This window comes from Aythya marila (genome assembly GCF_965140915.1).
Source record: "Aythya marila genome assembly, chromosome: 1".
NCBI lineage: Eukaryota > Metazoa > Chordata > Aves > Anseriformes > Anatidae > Aythya > Aythya marila.
The window spans coordinates 191,727,014-191,745,300 of NC_139042.1; the positions used below are offsets into that span (position 1 = coordinate 191,727,014).

At 38.7% G+C, this 18,287-nt stretch overlaps 1 protein-coding gene across 3 annotated transcripts in view; it reads right to left on the minus strand.

Moving 5' to 3' along the window:
- KIF21A (kinesin family member 21A) overlaps positions 1 to 18,287 on the minus strand; it is an 89,422-nt gene that overhangs the window by 10,509 nt on the left and 60,626 nt on the right. The window contains exons 22-29 of one of the 3 annotated variants that reach the window (XM_082762333.1): positions 17,809 to 17,974; positions 17,273 to 17,293; positions 13,205 to 13,265; positions 12,946 to 13,000; positions 11,358 to 11,575; positions 6,678 to 6,788; positions 5,979 to 6,107; positions 2,222 to 2,358 (exon numbers count right to left, since the gene is read on the minus strand). In XM_082762333.1, coding sequence (XP_082618459.1) covers positions 2,222 to 2,358; positions 5,979 to 6,107; positions 6,678 to 6,788; positions 11,358 to 11,575; positions 12,946 to 13,000; positions 13,205 to 13,265; positions 17,273 to 17,293; positions 17,809 to 17,974 — 898 coding nt within the window. The remainder of the gene's footprint in view (positions 1 to 2,221; positions 2,359 to 5,978; positions 6,108 to 6,677; positions 6,789 to 11,357; positions 11,576 to 12,945; positions 13,001 to 13,204; positions 13,266 to 17,272; positions 17,294 to 17,808; positions 17,975 to 18,287) is intronic. The other 2 variants (XM_082762334.1, XM_082762335.1) reach the window with 2 other exon arrangements.

The following is an 18,287-nucleotide window of genomic DNA, read 5'->3' on the forward strand; positions in this document are numbered from 1 at the left end:
TTAAGAGTACACATGGCATCATCTACCATCATCAAAATTAAGCAGGATGAATCATTAACTGTCATGTTCAAGATGTGCATGTTAGCTCCCAGAACATTTTAAAATGATAAAATCCCATCCCAAGGAAAGTGAGTAAAGATACAGAAAGTTTGGAGGTTGTGAGGTTTGGATGATGACAGATGAAGAGAAGAAGCCAATTTTACACTCAAGAATTCTTCATCAAGATCACAGTTCAGGAGAGAATGTGAACTTCGGGATGATGGAGGATTGACTGCCACAACAAATACAAAGTCAAGAAGCAATTCAAACTATTCAGTGCTTTAAGAGCATCTGAAAATTCCAGCGTAAGTGCCTTAGTCATAGTTTTCATTCAGTAGCAATCCAATTTAAATACTGCAAACTTTTGTGTTCTAAAATCCCAAATGCACTGAGGTTTTCAAGAATTTTGCAGCACAAATGGAGTCCACACAGGACACTCTCCTTGTTGCACCATGTCACTCACCCTCTATATTTTAGAAATACATTTTTACAGGTGTAAATACTGGGAGCACAAAGAACAAACTTCAGCTGTCAGCAGTTGTTACGGTAGCACGAAGAAGGTAAGCATACCAAGAACAGGTCAGCTGCTTTAAAAATCTCAATTGTTAAGAGCAAAGCCCAACATCCACAACACACCTGACAGCTTATTATCATTACTGAATCGGCACTGGCTGTTACTGTTATGTGCTGTGTCTTTCTGCTTCAGCAACAGATTCCAGAAGATTTAGCTTTATTTAATTAAACAGCTGTCTACACTCTTCTACTCATGAGTAAAAGTGTACTTTGTGAAGTTTTCCCCTCCAAAATACATACAAAAAATATTCCTCTGTAAGTATGGGAAGCTAGCATATGACAAAAAGGAGCAAATATTTACAACATCTGCAAGCATTCCCGTGTTCCAATAAAAAAAAAAAGAAAACAAAACAAAAAAACTTATATGCAAAATAAATTAAAAAATTAACAGCTTTTTTCCCCACATAGCCACTGCATTTGAAACCTCAATACAAATCAACTAAGCAGCATTTGCAGAAGTTATAAATATATCCTCTTATTGCACCTGCATACAGTTGCACAAATTCTAAAATATTGAACAAGAATTTTTAAGACCAAAAATTCGCCAATTCACTCTATCAGTGTCTCTTGATATTTTTAATAGACAGGTAGGGGAATAGGCACAGAAACAATATCTGAATGTTAGCAGTAGAAGACCTACAGCTGGGGGTGCTATCTCTGTGTCATGCAGGAAACGCCTTGAAATTTCAGAATGGACACGTTACGTGTAGTAGTGAAAAGGAGAGTGTCCCTGTCAGTAGGCACTAACCTCTTCTCAGCCACCACTCTAATTCACCCAAGCTTCAATTCTTCAAGGAAATTCACAATTATCACTTAGGCTCTATTTGAGAGAGCTTCCAAAGTTTCATGCATTACTAAGAACTTGGCGAGTACTTTATTATAACTGCCTCATATGAAAAGATTCAGAAAAAGAAAACACACAAAAATAAATTTTGAATGATACTAGAAAGAGCATTTATGAAAAATAACCACTGAGGTCCAGTTACATTATCTTCAAGTCAAACTGAGTGATTACAATGCAGAGTCAACAAAGATAGGAAGGAAATATTTTCTTCCAAAATGCTATTCCTATCAGCTTGAAGAGCTTGTAGATTGTTCTACCCAGTAGGGAATTTAGTGTCTACTAAATCTAGCCCAACCCACAACAGCCATACAACTCTCACAGCCCACAATGGGCAGGTAATGAGATGCACATGGAAAGCAGAAAACAGCTCCAGCTCTGCAGAATGAATCTATTCAAACTCTGTAGGTAGGGCAGCCAAAATGTGCTAATTCCCACCTCTACCTCTACATCCTGAGGCTAATACTTTGCCATTGCACGTCATGTGAGCATCTGTTACCATGACTGGCTGCAGCTTAAAATTCAACAAATGCTAACATTGTTCTTGAGTGTTACCTTTTCCACTACGAATATGGAGCTAAATACTAAACAATAAGGTTAACAATCTGTAGACAATTACTGTAAGTCCTTCTTCAGCTTATGTTGGAAACCGATCCTCACAATTTTCCACTGAGTTTACAGCACTAAGCACAAATTGGGAATTCCACAATAACCCAGGTTGTGAAATCAGCCTGTACAGGCAGCACAGGTGCATGAAGCTTGCCCAACCTTTAGATCCAGTGAAGAGAAGATCATCAGTTGCATCTACACAGAGCACAGCCTTGGCATGTCCTTCAGCTGTATAGATACACTGAAGTGGGGAAGATCGGACGCATTTTGAAGCAGGGAATGGGTTAATTATCCCCCTAAAGAAAAAAGAAAATGTGAGTTGGGCATAGTAATAGACACGGATCAAATTAATTTACTTATATGTGGGGGAAAAGTTAATTTCATTTGCTTAAATGCGAGGAATAGAACAGCTGAATGCCTTTCATAAACTATGCAAGGATTTTACTATTTAGCTTTAACGAGCGTGAACTCTGGGCTAAATAAAGGAAATCACAAACTAAAACAAACAAGAAACAAAAAGAGACAGGATGCTGAGTGTTGGGTACATGGGAAAACCTGCAAGATGCTGAAAGAGCCAAGATGCATAAAGCTCCTGGGTTCAGAAGACCAACCACAAGACTGCAAATTGCAGAAGGACAGCTTAGTCCAAATAGCACATCTGAAAAATGCAGTGAAGGTAATGTACACAGACAATTCCAAAGAGAGACATTCCAAAGAACTAATTCCGGGAAAAATTTCACACAGCCACCCTCTATGGGCAAGCCTGGAGAACTGCTGCTAACTCGTGTGCCTGAGGAAGGTCCCTAGCCTGTACACAACACCAAACTTAAATGGCTATAAGGGAGGATAGTGAGAACACAGGTACCCCAGAGAAATCTTTCCAGGGTACATGTAGCTTACGCTGAGGTGGTACCAAAAAGATTGTAACCCAGCCTGAAAAATAAATAAATAAAATGACTCTAATCTTCATAAAATAATAGTAGTGTAAAATCCCATGCATAGAACTGCATGTACAGTGCAATTACGCTTCCCCTTTTCTGTGAAGTGTAGAAAAGCCTACCCTGTTTACTTGTTAGATTATGCCCACAAACGTGCAATGTTAGATTGTGACCTGACCAGCTCACAGTCAAGAAACACAGCCACACTCTTCTGGGGATTACATTCATAATCATGAGAAACAGCCACTAAGCCCTATCTCATAAAAACCATCAGGCTTAGGAAAATGTAAAAATTCCATAATACTGCCCAGAAGAAAATTGCTACAGAATGAACAAGTCTTTACTGATATGAGCTAACTTAGTGGCCTTGTTTACCTGGTATGGTTTTAGAGATGATGACTTTATGATTCTATTCTATGTAATTCATAACTTCCTCACTTTGAATAATACGTTCATCTTTCAATCTGCACCTTACTTATAGTGTTTTCAAGAATACAGGAATAGACAGTTTACTACATTATTATTATTTTAGGTGTCTGTGCTTTGTTTTCTAACACTACACAGAACTAACATTTTTTCTCAGTAATATTCTCCAGTGGATCAGGCTGCCTGTAGACTGCGAATTACTCCTACTGCTGCTCCCACCCACTCATTCCCTTGACAAACCATGTAAAATATATGTCCCAGAGCTATTTATCTACCTGTGTGCTGTGCTTTGAAATCTACAGACAAAACACGCTATGCTTGCTACAATGACTAGACAAAGCCACCAACACATTATTATTAATCCTGTGACTGCCCTTTTCTTGCTAATTTTTTTCACTGAGTGCCAAAAGCCTAAGCCACTGCTTGGAAACATGAGTAGGGACATTTATTTCATCTTTCAAACCACTACGCATCCTGTCAGAAAGACATGGTAGAAACTATGTTTTTATTTACAGAATTTAAGTTTTGAGTCACCTAAGCCTACAACTGAACAAGGAAAAAAAAAGACAAGCTTCAAAAAAAGTGAGAAAATATTTGCTCTTTTTCAAAGAAAACAAAGAGAGAGTATATCTATGGAAAGGTGTACACCCTATTTCATTAAAAAAAAAAAAAAAAAAAAAAAAAGCAACCACCAAACTGACATGCTCAACAATGATAAAGAAAACCCTAAAGAAAAAAAAGGGGGGGGGTGGACATGCTTGAGCAGAATTTCAAATTTTTAAACTTCTGGCAAAAGCAAAAATTCTACAGTGCGTAAGTACCAGGAAAATTCATGCATCAAAATGAAATGCAAAATGAAATTTCCTAAGAACTGGAATAACTTCAGTGAGAGGTGACAGGAAAACAGACAAGAGAAAGAGAGAATACCTGTGTACCTCCAACAGAGAGGAATCACTTTCATCAGACCTACAACCAACAGTGGTGGAATTGTGAGGAGAAAGAATAGAGGTATCAGCAGCAAAGTAAAGCCTCCGTATTAGAAGAACAAACAACAGCATGGCCAGTCCAGAAAAGCAATGCAAATTCATATACAGTATGCAGCATTGCTCAGGGTATACCTTAAATCCACGATAATATTAGGGAAAAAAAGTCATTAAACAGCTCTCTTGGCAGTGAGTTACACTGGTAGACTGCCTCAAACCAAGAAACTGAGTAACGCCCACTAAGCCATTTTTTATTTCCCCAATATTTTCTTACAAAAGTAAAGGTAAAGCAAAAGGAGAAGACGGATTTGAACTTTAACCTTTGGAACATAGCACTTATTGAAAATATGAAAAGGAAAAATCATTTCTAACACCAATGCCTGTTAAGTATAGAAGAAAGATGTAAAATGTTAATCTGAAAAATATAAATATTAAACATTAATAGCCCACTGAAACAGGAACAGCAATTTGGAGATTATCCTTACTTCAAAGTCCTTCACTTCTCCTTTTCAAGAAGAGTTTTAAAAATAAAAAACAAGAGAACACACAAGAAGAAAAAGCTCCCCCAAGACATGAATGTTTTCAGTATGTCATAAGATACCCTTCATTTCTAACTCAAATTGAACAGATCCAGCAGCTCCCTTTTGAGTTCAAAGCCAGTGCAAAGAAAATGAAAAAGGTTAAGTGGGAGTTAGCAGTAAGATGACATATCAAAGATGAAGAAGTTACAAGCACTGTTAAATTATTGCAAGCATTGCAAGCTACTGCTTGGTATGTGGCAACCCTGCAGACTGAAAGAAGACAGAATTTTTATTTAAAAAAAAAAAAAAAAAGTGGACAGAGACCTATTTCTCATCTGGCTATAGCCTGAACCAAAGGTTTATTCCAAGTTTCAGTTGTGGTTCGTAAGTGCTGCATGGCACTATTATCAGTACTGAAACCTGCAATAAAGATTCTGTTCAACCCAAGGCGACTGCAATTTGGACAAACTCCTGCAGAAACAGATGCCTAACATGCCAGGAATCTGAGCTCTACTTCTAAATGAGGTGTTGATATCATCTGCTCCTCCAAATCACCTCCTAACGTGAGCCTGTTCAATAATTTGGATAATCTCTAAACAACTACATTCTAGCCATTTCAACATCCTGCCCTCCAGGGTGCCATTGTGACAGTGCTCTGAGCTGGAATAACTGAAAAACTGTCAAAAGCACAATTTCCTATGTTGTTAGCCTAATTCTACTTTCAAGTGTAAGCACACACACAAATACACATATATCTAAAAATTCTACAGTTCTTTTCTGTCACAGTTTAAGGCTTTAAAACTACAAGTACCAAACATAGCCTAGAATGTAGGAAACAAGGTTCAGCAGGAAATTGTATTCCTTAAATTTTTACAGCAGTTTCATGTAGGTTTTGAAGTATTTTATTTGAAAGATACATGAAAGCAGGAGAAATGTCTCCTCCCGTCTTGCAGGAGAAAGGCAAAATATCTAACAGATACTACACTAGTAACTTGAATGCACTTTGCAAGTCCCTGTTCGGGGGCTGAGGCTTTCCTCTGTGACTTACTTATCCTGCTGAACTGATGTGTTTCCCTGAGAAACAGTAAGACGGCTAAAAACATTCATTTCATTACGGGGCCGGCTTGGTGGGGAAGTAGGAGGTGACAGACTAGCCTCTGGGGTTCCAGAATCTGAGCTACAAGAAAAAAAGAACATCTTCTTTAACAGGCTGTGAATGGTTAGAGATGTTAAATGCAACATGCCTCAAATGTTAGATCCTCTTTTCTTAAGCAAATAAATAAAATTATAATGATGGCTACAGATGCTTCCCAGAGCAAGGTAACAAAAGTTAAGACTACAAACTGCTTCAGACTGCAAGGTGGCAAAATGTTCAAAATTTGCTTGATAACAGCGGAAGCTCCAAGCAGAAAAATCAAGTATGTGAAATGAAGTTCTCATATAACTGCAGTTCCTTAGAGAAAATTATGATTGTTATTTAATAATAATAATTTTTTTTTTTTTTTAAAAAGGAAATGCTCCAAAGGACATTTTCAGAGCTCTGGTCCAGAGTTATTTGTGTGTACAAAATTACTTGGGAGGAATAAAAAAAAATAAAAATACACACACAATGGTTGAGCAATAATAATTTCATTGCCAACAATAAAAACAACTATCCTAAAATTAAAGAAACAGAAAATACAGATTTATTTTTCAAGAAGATATACCCATGGTTTAAATTATTCCAGAGAAAATAAAAGATTCTTACAGTTTTTGTTCTTTTGCCTTTGTCTTTTCCATTGTTTTGTCATAGACTTTTCTCTTGGTTAAAGGTGAAGGTTCGGGTATTTTCTTCTCCGACAAAGATGGCTGTCTGGAACTGAATCAAGAGGAATTGTTATCTTACTTTACAGCATTTGTCGAAGTTGCTTTTCCCACATTAACTGTCATTTTCTCACTCAGAAGTACTTAATGTATTATTATTTCATCTCTTGAGACTATCAGATTCAAATTTGTTCTCACATTTTAATAATAAAACGCACCAGATGCATTAACTTCCACGGTTCATCAACATATCAAGAGAGACATACTGAAAACACACAGTAGATCCACTAATTCGATAATAAAAGAGGTTGACTAAAATAAATACAGTAGCTGGAGGATGTACCTCAAATTAAGACCACAGAGAAGACTGAAAGTCTAAGATATAGAATTTCTTATTCCACAAATTTCACCTACAGTAGACCACTTATGGATACGAAGAACAGAAATCACAATGGCTCCTACAGATGAATTAAAACATTCACTAACACATTCCTGTTCTGATACCAAATTCACAATTGGGCTGTGAGAAAGTATCTTCCATTTACAGCCTGAAAATTTTGACACTGCTTCTCTTCTTCCTTGCTTTCCATTCCTCCTTTGTCTCTCTAGCTCTTTCTACAAAATAATTCCAGTTCAGTCACTGTGGTCTTTATCCCAACTTTTTACTTCCCAATACAAATAACAAATGATCAAGAGTGCAATACTAATGTTGACATTCGAGCACTATCATTTTACTGGTCATCCAGATGATCTCCACTTTTCTGAATTCCTGCTCCTCACTAGCTAGACAAACAGAAAAGCCACATGTGCTTTGGTTTATGCTTTTTTGTGTGAATAGAGGTTGTTCCTACAACCAGCAAGACCAGAAATGCTTTCTAAAAGGGAGAAAGCAATTCTCAAAGTGCTTTCGCGTCAGACAACTTTACTAAGCAGACTACACCCAGTGGGCAGGCACTGGCTTGACACAGTTATTAGCATCCAGTCTCAGAGCTCTACAGACTCTGGATCTACACACCTGCAATTTCTCCACCTGAGAAACCCTATGCTGGTTTCCCTTGAGAGGGGGTCAGTGTTACGCAAAACCCATCTGAGGACTTGTGGGCAAAATAGCACGATTTAACATGAGCCAGCAGTGTGCGTAGCAGCTCAGAAAGCCAACTGTATCCTGGGCTGCATGAAAAGAAGCAGGTTGACAGAGGTGATTCCCTTCCTCTTCTCAGCTCTCATGACAGCCCACCTGGAGCACTGTTCTGGGGCCCCAGCACAAGAGAGACATGGACCCGTTAGAACAGGTCTGAGGGAGGGCCACAAAGATGACCAGAGAGCTGGAGCACCTCTGCTATGAAGACAGGCTGAGGGATTTGGGATTTGTTCAGTCTTGAGAAGAGAAGGCTCCAGGGAGACCTTACAGCGGCCTTCCGGTGCCTAAAGGGGGCCTGCAGGAATGCTGGGGAGGGACACGTTGTCAGGGGGTGCAGTGACAGGGTGAGGAGCAGTGTATTTTTAACTAAAAGAGGGTCGGTTCAAATTAAGATATAAGGAAGAAATTCTTCACAATGAGGGTGGTGAGGCCCTGGCACAGGCTGCCCAGAGAAGCTGTGGCTGCCCCATCCCTGGAGGTGTCCAAGGCCAGGCTGGATGGGGCTTTGGGCAACCTGGTGTGGTGGGAGGTGTCCCAGCCCATGGCAGGGGGTTGGAACTGGGTGGGCTTTAAGGTCCTTTCCAACCCAAAGCATTCTGTGACTCTACGAAAATGGAGAGCACAACCAAGAACAGCTACTTGACCAAACTGTCCCAAGTGATCACAAGCTCCCATACAAAGGTGAAGGTCCTCCCTGTAGGGCCTAGTGCCAGGAGTTGTGTGCAGACCTTATAGTCCCCCTAACTGAAAATAAACAAGGTCTTCAAAGACAGGAGGAGCAGAAGCAATAACTTCAATAGTTCTGCACAAAAGTGTAATGGTTAAAGAGCACAAACAGGAGGGGATGGTGGGTTCAACTCACTCCTCAACACCAGAGCACCTCTTTCCCTGCAGGGCCACGTATCTCTAGGCATATTTTGCGAAGAACATATAAAAGGAGGAGGAACATGACACACACTCTCCGTCTTTTTATGCTGTAGAAGTATGTATTTAGGAATGCAGAAGTCGTGCAGTCATAAGGCAAGTCCTATGATCAGCCAAATAGCTAGATTTTTCAACAAGGATAACAAACTTGAGCTTTAGTTTCCCCTGCCTTGATTGCCTACATGCCTACTGTGCAGCTAGTATGTTAAATAAGCCACACCAGAACCCAGAACCCAAGCTCCTCTGACTCGCATCAGTGGCCTCCACAGCCAGACATGGAGCCAGCTCCTTCTTGCGTACTCTCTACCTGCCCCTTGAGTGTTCCATCTCTGGCTCCACAGTGATGGAGCTCAGAAGAGGGTGTAAAAAGCATGATTGTATAATGAATCCTGTTTGAAACCCTGGAAATTCAGGTAGTATAAAAATGTAGTCTTCCAGGAATGAACACAGATTAAAAAAAAAAAAAAAACACACACCACAGGTGCATCCTATTGATAACCTGAAAAAGCACAAGATAGACACCTAACTACAGGTTTCAAGTATCCCTTTATATTTCCCAGGATATCACAGACACCTGAACAGAAAAATGGAAAATATAACACAAGACCTACAGGAGACCACCATGCTGTGATGGAGCTGAGGTAGGAGTCTCAAAGGACAACAGCACTGGCTGTCCCTATAAGCAGAATTCCAACCAAAAGTGGCTGTTGGACTCAGTGTTGTCTGTGCGCATTTTGGTTACTCTCTGAATCACCACAGAACTGAGAAAACCAAGGGGGTTCCACAGCAGTTTGTGCATATGCAGACACCTAACTTTGCACTTAAGTATAAAATTATCTGTTACTTCCAGAGAATGCATGTTTTGGATCACTGTTACCAATTCTACATCCCTGAATGCCACATAAGAGGCACAAGGGAGATAATGTTTATTGCAGGTAAGATGACACTTTGCCTCAGAAGAATGTAGCTTATTACAACAGATAACAAGCACTACAGGCCCAAATAAGAAGGCCAGATGTCTTACAAAGACAACCTTTTGTCAACAACAACCAGTGACCAGCAAAAACAGCAATACTGTTGAAAGTAGACTGAGCTCTGGTTATGAAAAAAGCCTTTATGTTACAGCGAGCACATCACTACAGACTGATTGTGGCCATTTTTGATCATTGATCTGCCAAAACATGAACAATAGCAAACCAAAATAAGTGAGGCCTGCTACTGACTGAATCGATTTACTGCAGCACGCTGTCTAATGCTCACAGAATACAGTGTTTAGAAGAGATCCGTTTTGCCTTGTGCAAGCTTCACTTACACAAATGGATGCATTCTAGCAGATGGAGTGAGGCAAAAGGTGGTATTACCTGAGTCTTGGATGCCAGGCCATAACACTTGACGTTTTAAATCTTGAAGCTTCAAGAGTCCCTAGTGATCTCACACTAACTGCTGAAACAAGTGGGTTTCTTCACCTGTCTTAACCCCCCAAGAGCATTATTTTCAAGCAGACTCAACTTGTAAAATGCACTGAAGCCATCAGCATGGGTTAATAATTGCTGTCAGCAGTGTTTTACTGTTCATGTTTGCCACCTCAAGCACATGCTAGAAATACACAGTAGAAATAATACAAATTGCAAGTGTACATTAGATGGAGATTGCTGTAAAAACATTATGCAAATAGGACAGATGGATAGTGAAAGATGCCTAATTCCAGCATCTGTAACATGAAGATGGGTATGGGACAGTTTTTCCATATCGTTGAATATGGCAAGTGCATACAGTTTACGCATGAGTTTGCAGAATATAGAAGCTAGTACCTTAAAAAAAAAAGGGGGGAGGGGGCAAGAAAATGGTCTCTAGCAGTGAACGGCTGATAACCAGCAGTGATATTGGTAGTTTTAAAACAAACAACAAGAAAAATGAAAAAAAGCACACACTAGAGTGCACAAGACCTCCTGGCCCCAGAGTAAAACAACAAAAATAACATTTTTAGTTTAGGATTTTAACATGTTTGTTTCAACTTTACACTTGGATGCTCCATTAATGTATAGACTTCTTCAGTTTAAGCATGGTCCACACAAAATGTCTCACAAGAAGATTTTACCTGACAGTTAGGACCACACACAGATACTATTACCACATTATTTAAAGTTTTTATTGTTGCTGCTTTGTGGTGGGATTTTTTGTTTGTTTGTTTTGTTTTTTAAACTCTGCTGTTTTAAGCAGATTTCCTGCTATCTCCCTAGAAAGTGAATTTCCTATGGTATGAGTAAAACAAAATATCCAAGGTACTGGGTCCATTTTTCCCACTATTTAGAAACAAGGCTACAGTAATTTCACTATGACAGAACAACTTAATAGAAGGTTGGAAACAAATTACATATAACAGTGCATTTCTACCTTCTAGAGTGGTGATGGCAGAAAAAGAAGGAAGGGCTTTGTCAGTATTTAGTAAGCTTGAGTATATCAACCTCCCTTGTAAAGTTAAAATAACAGATTACAAGAAATTGGCAACATGCACTTCTAAGAAGCAAAGAATAATTAGTACAGCATGGCCAAACTTACATGCTGCCTATCTTAGAAGGTAAGCCAGATGGTGGGGGAATAAACTCTCTGTCCCTAGCAGCAGTATCATTTGTGTCAGCAGTCACCCCACTTTCTTGGGTTTCTGCAGCAGGTGCAAGAGGGCCAGGCAAAGTGGAGCCTGCAGCACTAGTGTCAGAGACTAAATCGCTGCTATCTGCGTACAGCAATTCCATCTGGGTAGTGGTCCTCCGGCGGGCCTGCAGACAAACAGAAAGCAAGTTGCAACTTAAACATTTCCTAGGATGTGTCAAGAGCGCTTACGTTTAAGATTATAATTAGCTGGTAATCAGCATCCCCCTCAAATCACTTGGCAACTACCTTTGGAAACTAAATCAAGGAGCTCACCTGTACCCTTCCAAATGATTTCAGAGGAGGCAAGTCAAGTTCAACAGCATGAAACATTGATTTGACAACTGTTTGAAAGGATATCCTTGGAAACCAGTTACAAGTGCCTATCAATACTACAAGAGTGCAACATTATTCTCCTAAGGTTTAACTAAATGAAATGTTATAAAGCAGCAGAAAAAAAGCAAAATATGAATTTAAATAACTACAATAATATTGGAGTAACTTCTTACACTGATGCTTCTTATGATGTAAAAACATCTGCTACTTAGTTTATATCAATTCAGAAGTAATTCAAGCCAAGATGAATTAATATTCACTCAGCATTTCAACAGTTGGAAAACAGCAGAGAACTTCAGAAAGGTGCCAAGCTTTATGCAACGTGGTCATTCTTGGAATTGACCATACGCTCTATGTGTTTAACCTGCTGCTGTGAAATTTAGATCAATTCCTCTTGGAAAGAAAGGCCACTAGGGAAGACAAAGGTCCAGCCTAAACATAGCCCTTACAAAAATTACGTTTACTTCATACCAGCATTTTCAGATTAAAGTAACAGTTTATCTACCCAAAGAGCTGTGAAGCCAAGAGACACTATCAGTAATGAAACACCAACCTAGATATGTTCCTCTAAAGTCAACTGCAGTTCAAAGCATGGAGGATAGACTTGTACTTACTTTACAAATTTGCTTTATGCTCCTGTGACCACAGAAGCAAATCACAAACAGTACATGTTTCCAGTTCCCACTCCTGTTAATATTAAACTGCAGCCAACCTAGATATACACCTCCAATGCCAGCTTTAATTAAGAACCTGAAGGACAAACTTCTATTTGCTTATAAACATCCTTTACACTCCTATGACCATAGAAGCAAATAATAATGAAAAAAAAAATTTAAAAAAAAAAAAATCATGTTTCCAATTCCCCCTGGCATTAAACTGCAGCCTCAGTAATACTAAACTACAAATCTACTCCAGTTTGGAGTGCTAGTAATCTTCCTAAACTGTAAAAATTCAGACACGAGACATTGAAAGACAATACACTTTTATCATTGCTTCTCAGAGGGGAATATTAAGCAAAAGCACATCACAAATGAATCACATGAACAGTGCTTCAGCTCACCTTCTGTATGTCTTCACTCATTAATGTCTCTCGAGCAATGCAATAGTATCCCCCAGAAACTGCCATTAAAGTATAAATTATTATTATTATTGTACTGCCTACCTTGCTTTTGGGTTTGACTTCACCACAAAGCTTCAAAAGATCTGAAGACAATGAACTAAAAGAGAAATTACAGCACAGTTAGCAAGAAAACAGCTGTATCTTTGCAGAATGTGCATTTTTTATTTCATCCTTCTTCCTAGGGAATTGGTAGGCGATGTGGAAGGAAACCACATCACAGGTATCTTCTAATGGGTACATAATGTGTTGCAAAAAGAGGAAGTGACAGCTTCCTTTCTAGAACCAGATCCAGTTTGCTCACCTTCCTTCCGTCCCGGGACTATGCAATGGGGCATCCTCATCAGTACTATCTTCCAAATTTTCTAGAAAATTACCAAAAGAATAATGTTAGCCTGTTCATCTACATCAGGACATCCAGGCTTTATTACTGTACACAACATTTCAGATAATGTTGAATGTAGATGAACGGCATATATGAAAGGTAGTCAAGAGATTTTCTAAATCCCTATTTGCCAGTCATTTCCCATTGAATCTTCCTGTTTTTTCTTTTCCCTAATTTATTTTCATTTTTGATTTTTTCATTCATAAAGTTTCCTAAGGTCTTTCACACAGCTTAAGGAAATCATACACCTTGGCATACAGTGCCAGATGTGGTCCTCTATTGTAGTAGAGCAACATGGTTGACAGAGAAATAGAAATTGTAGGAGATCTGGAAGAAAGAAAGAAGAAAAGCAAAGCAGATTAACTGCAAGATATCGAAAAAAAGATGCTAGTCAATGGACAGCAAGGATGCTTGTTCCACTTCCTTTTTGTGATCATCCTGCTCCAAGACAGAATCAAATCTGTTAAAATAAAATAAAATAAAATAAAATAAAATAAAATAAAATAAAATAAAATAAAATAAAATAAAATAAAATAAAATAAAATAAAATAAAATAAAATAAAATAAAATAAAATGCATTTTAATCTAGCTAGTGAGCTGAGGCTCAGCTCCAGTTTATACAGAATGGCAGCATCAGCCTGACAGCAAGCACTTTGTTAGTATGTAAGCATATTGGTTTCAAAACAGGATGATGCCACCATTTAATACTATGGGCCTGCTTCTAAAGATACTAATTGCACTGAAGGTAACTGTGAAAAGAAGCTGTTCAGTAGAAATGCTCCTGAGGTAAAATGCATATTAATACCTGTGCACAAAAGACAAAACCAGCATGCATGGCACACACTGTTACGCTATCAAACATCAGATTAGCATGTCTGCATGCAAAACATCAGGCTAAGACAACCAGTCCAGGGCATGTGTACAATCAATTCCAAACTGCCAGGAGAAAAAATCCTTTACTTGCATGCTATTCTAGTGATAATTCAAAGTATAGCTTAAGGATATGGGTATTAAATTCCTGCAAGTCTCTTATTTTTGAACACACACGTGAAATTGTAAGGATTAAATAACGTTCTGATGACATTCCACTAAATCTCTTCTTTATTATTAGAGATGCTCTAAGGGTATTTACTTATCTCTGCCAGAAAGCAGATACCATTTGTAACACACAGCATTAATACATTTGGTACCCACATCAAAATAGGTTTGTCCATGCATATATTTTAAATGCAAGTTCATGCTTTGGAGAAAGGCAGGAAAAATATATAATCTCCAGTTGAATTCTCAGAAGAAAGAATGAGAGGGAAAATGCTGCCTTCTTGTGTACACTAAATCTAAAAATGTTTCCTGAAAAAGCTTAAAACATACATCAATCTAATACTAGCTCCAACAATGCACTTCAGAGGTATTCAGGGTTACACTGTTAAAACTCATAGAACAGTTGTTTTTTGTTGTTGTTTTTCCATCCTGGGTTTGAGCCCACACTAAATCTTTCATATATATGTTATTACTGGGTGTCTTCTGCAGATAAGATCTGGAGCACTATTCCCCCCAGCAAGGAACCAAAGCAGCAACAGTAAAATAAATGCATTTTATTTCATTATTGTGGTGATGTTACCTCATGCACTTCTCATAAAGGGCTTGTGATCAACTTTGGTGTTACTTGTAAAAGTAGAAAGCATGGGATTGCCACAGAAAATGGGATTTTACTTGTGGGCTCGCACTCACATGAACTGATGCATTGTAGTAATGGTTTTCTTGGGTTTATCTGCAATTCATCACAGGAAGACTGTGGGAAGCCCTCAAGTAAAAACCAGTGCACAAAAACAAGAAGAAATGCAAAGAGACAGAAGAGTAAGATTCTCCAGGAAGGCCTGAGCAAGAGGAGATGAAAGGAACAATAAGGTTAGCAAAAGGAAGTACTGCTTGTGAGGAGCAGGAGACAGAACTGCTGATAATCGGTAAGACCAGTGCAGAGCTTTGCTGATGGCTTCACGATGAGGTCTTCGTCCTCATGTAGAAACAACTGAACAGTGCCAGTACAATTTGTACTGAAATGTGCCACACCAGCACTTTTAATCCAATGGAGACGACTTTTAATCTGCTCTTTCAAGATCTGCACACACACGGCTGTGAGCCCCAACCAGGAATGTCCAGCTGTCACAGCTGGGAAGGAGAAGCAGCTCCCACTGCTTCAGGAAGGAGTCACTCCAGCAACGTTTCACTTTGTGGTCATGCTAACTCTTCACAAGCACGAAGAGTTCATCTGCACCCAAGGTAGGTGTGCATAAAAAGCTCGTTCTGTAGGTAAAATTCTGAGCCTGTGATGCAGTTCACTGCAGATCGAAACTTTTTCTTCAGGCTCCATTTGAACGCAGGTACGCAACTACACTTGGGAACACCCCAACTTCTTCAAGCCAACTGTGTTCAAGTGGCTAAGAACTTACAGATTGCAGAGCTGAAAGAAGGCATCAAGGGAGCGTTTCACAAGCAGCTGATGATCAGCACCATGATCAGCACCCTGAAGGTGCAACTACTCTGTTAGGGATGAGGCTGAGAGGTCTTTCCCCTGAGCTGTTGAAATTGGTCTCTGCCACCCACACTTCCACCCTTGGCAATCGTGTCTGACTACCAGGGAGCCCCTGCACAAGAGTCCCAGTCACCAGCCTCAAAGCCTCACTTCAACAGCTTCTGAACTGTGTGCAGCCCAAAAGGTTTAACCACTAGTGATCTACAAAACACAGACCATCAACAGTGTGGATTTCTGTGTGGACTGAGGTTAGTATGGTGTATTCAGTTTAAGGTACATCCAGTGAAGTTTCCTTCCTAAAAAGTGTTAACACAGTCCTGAGTGGCTTAAGTGTTTTAAAAGCCTCAGTTCATGCTTGCAAAGTGTTAAAAAGCTTCTTTAATGGTATATACTCTACAAAAATTTTCACAGTAGAGCTACCGTTTCAATGCATTTAACAAAAGTCTTTTCAAAAGAATGCTCCAGATGCTGTTAACAAGTGAAAGCCTGTCCAGAGCTAAAAGAAAATGCAGTGCTAACATCCTAGCTGGAGAAGCATTGCTGTCACACCAACAGGGGTGAACACACACACACAAACACACACAAGAAAGGGGCTATTCTAGACAAACTACAATACTAATAACCACTGATGTTTCTGAGGAAATACTAGCCAAATGCAGCAACATGCCCTAACACAGATCATCAGCAGGTGTCATCTGTCGAGACACTGGCAAAGCTGTAATTGTTCTCACTGGCTTATACCAGGTGATGATCTATACACTTTAAGACAGTCCTGTACATATGAAATGTTTCAGATGCCTATGCAGACTAGCACAGGACACCTTAATGGGATTAGAAGTAACACAGGATGATACAAAACAAGCTGACATCAGGAATATTTCTTTCAGGTTTCAAACATAGCCAAATTCACGACTGGAAGTATAGGAGCTGAGAGAGTGAGTGTTGTTTTCTTCGGAATAATTTAGAAGCAACAACAAAAAAAGATTTATCTCCTCAAAGTTAGTGAAGTCAATAACTAAACCCAATTGGAAAAAAAAGTGAGAAAAAAGCTCCATTCTGTAAAATATTTACATTACAAAATAAACTATGTTAAAAATGAACTGCATTAAGAACTTTTTTTTTTTTTCAGAAAAAAGGTAGAATTTATCACAGCTATAGTGGTAATATGGCATAACATAGCCTTATGTAGTCTGAATATTAAAGGTTGACAGACAGTAAGTCATAAAATTGAAATACAGCTCTGCTTTCTGCGTTCACTTATGTACCAAACCTAACATGAAGCTATGGGGGTTTCAGAAAGGAGGAATGCTCTGTAAGCTCATGGTAACGAGTACATTTACAGAGTAGTTCATGCAAACTTCACACACTCACAAATTCTAAGACGCACCAGTTAGTGAACATGAATGAATTAGTAACTCATGCAGCTGTACAGTACACAGAAAGCTAAACATACTTACCCAGCGGTATGCTATCTAGGTCTGTGTAATAACAGCAACAAGGAAACAAAAGCAACACTCCAATCAAAACATATCCATTTATAAATAGAAATAAAACATAAGTACCCAAATGTACTCTATATTTTTTCTTAATATCATCTCACGAGAAGTAGAATAGATGCCGTAACAGACATACAATGCCACTTTCAAAATCACTAACGTACGATGATTGAACAGGATTATATGTTTAGAATTTCACATTCAAATGTTAAAAAGACATCAAATTGTAAATGCAATCTTTTATAAAAATAACAGACAGATTATTTGAATTTTAAAGATCTCGATAATAAAAAGCTTATTTCCTACATTTCACTGCTGAGTGGATATACTTAAAAATGACATACATGCACATCAATTGTGAAATAGAGTTTAAATTTAATATGTTAAAATACAGCATCTATTCAGAAAAGAAACAGCCTAGAATGCCCAGTACAGCATGCATGAAAGGCAAACATGACATGCAGCTGACAGCTCAGAATATAAGATGACAAAATTACCTTGCAAAGCATGACCCAGCAAAGCATCAAGTTCAGGATTTAACTCAGCTTTCTCTTTCAGCATATGAAACAGCAGTTGGTTTTGAGTAGCACTAGTGATTTCGGTCTGCTTAAGGCGCCCCTCAAGAACTTTAATCTGAGCTTCTTTCTGAGCTGCTTGGAGACCCTACGAAAGAAAACAAACAAAAACAATGACGTTTTGTCACAACACCTTTGTTTAGAAAAGAAGAATTGCCCCAAGTTTTTAAAAACTACGAATACAAAAAACACGTAACCTTTCTTTCACACCCTAAAGTTCAGATGTTAATTAAAAGATTAAGAGTCAACTTGTGATCCTCAGACTCTTCCTTGTAAATATGCATCCAGAGGTTAACTTGGATATGAATCCCAAGTATAATTCGTAGATTTCTCATGCTTATTCAAGACCAAAAAGCACATGAAAATTAACACCTTAATTTTTTCACACATCACTACAGTAC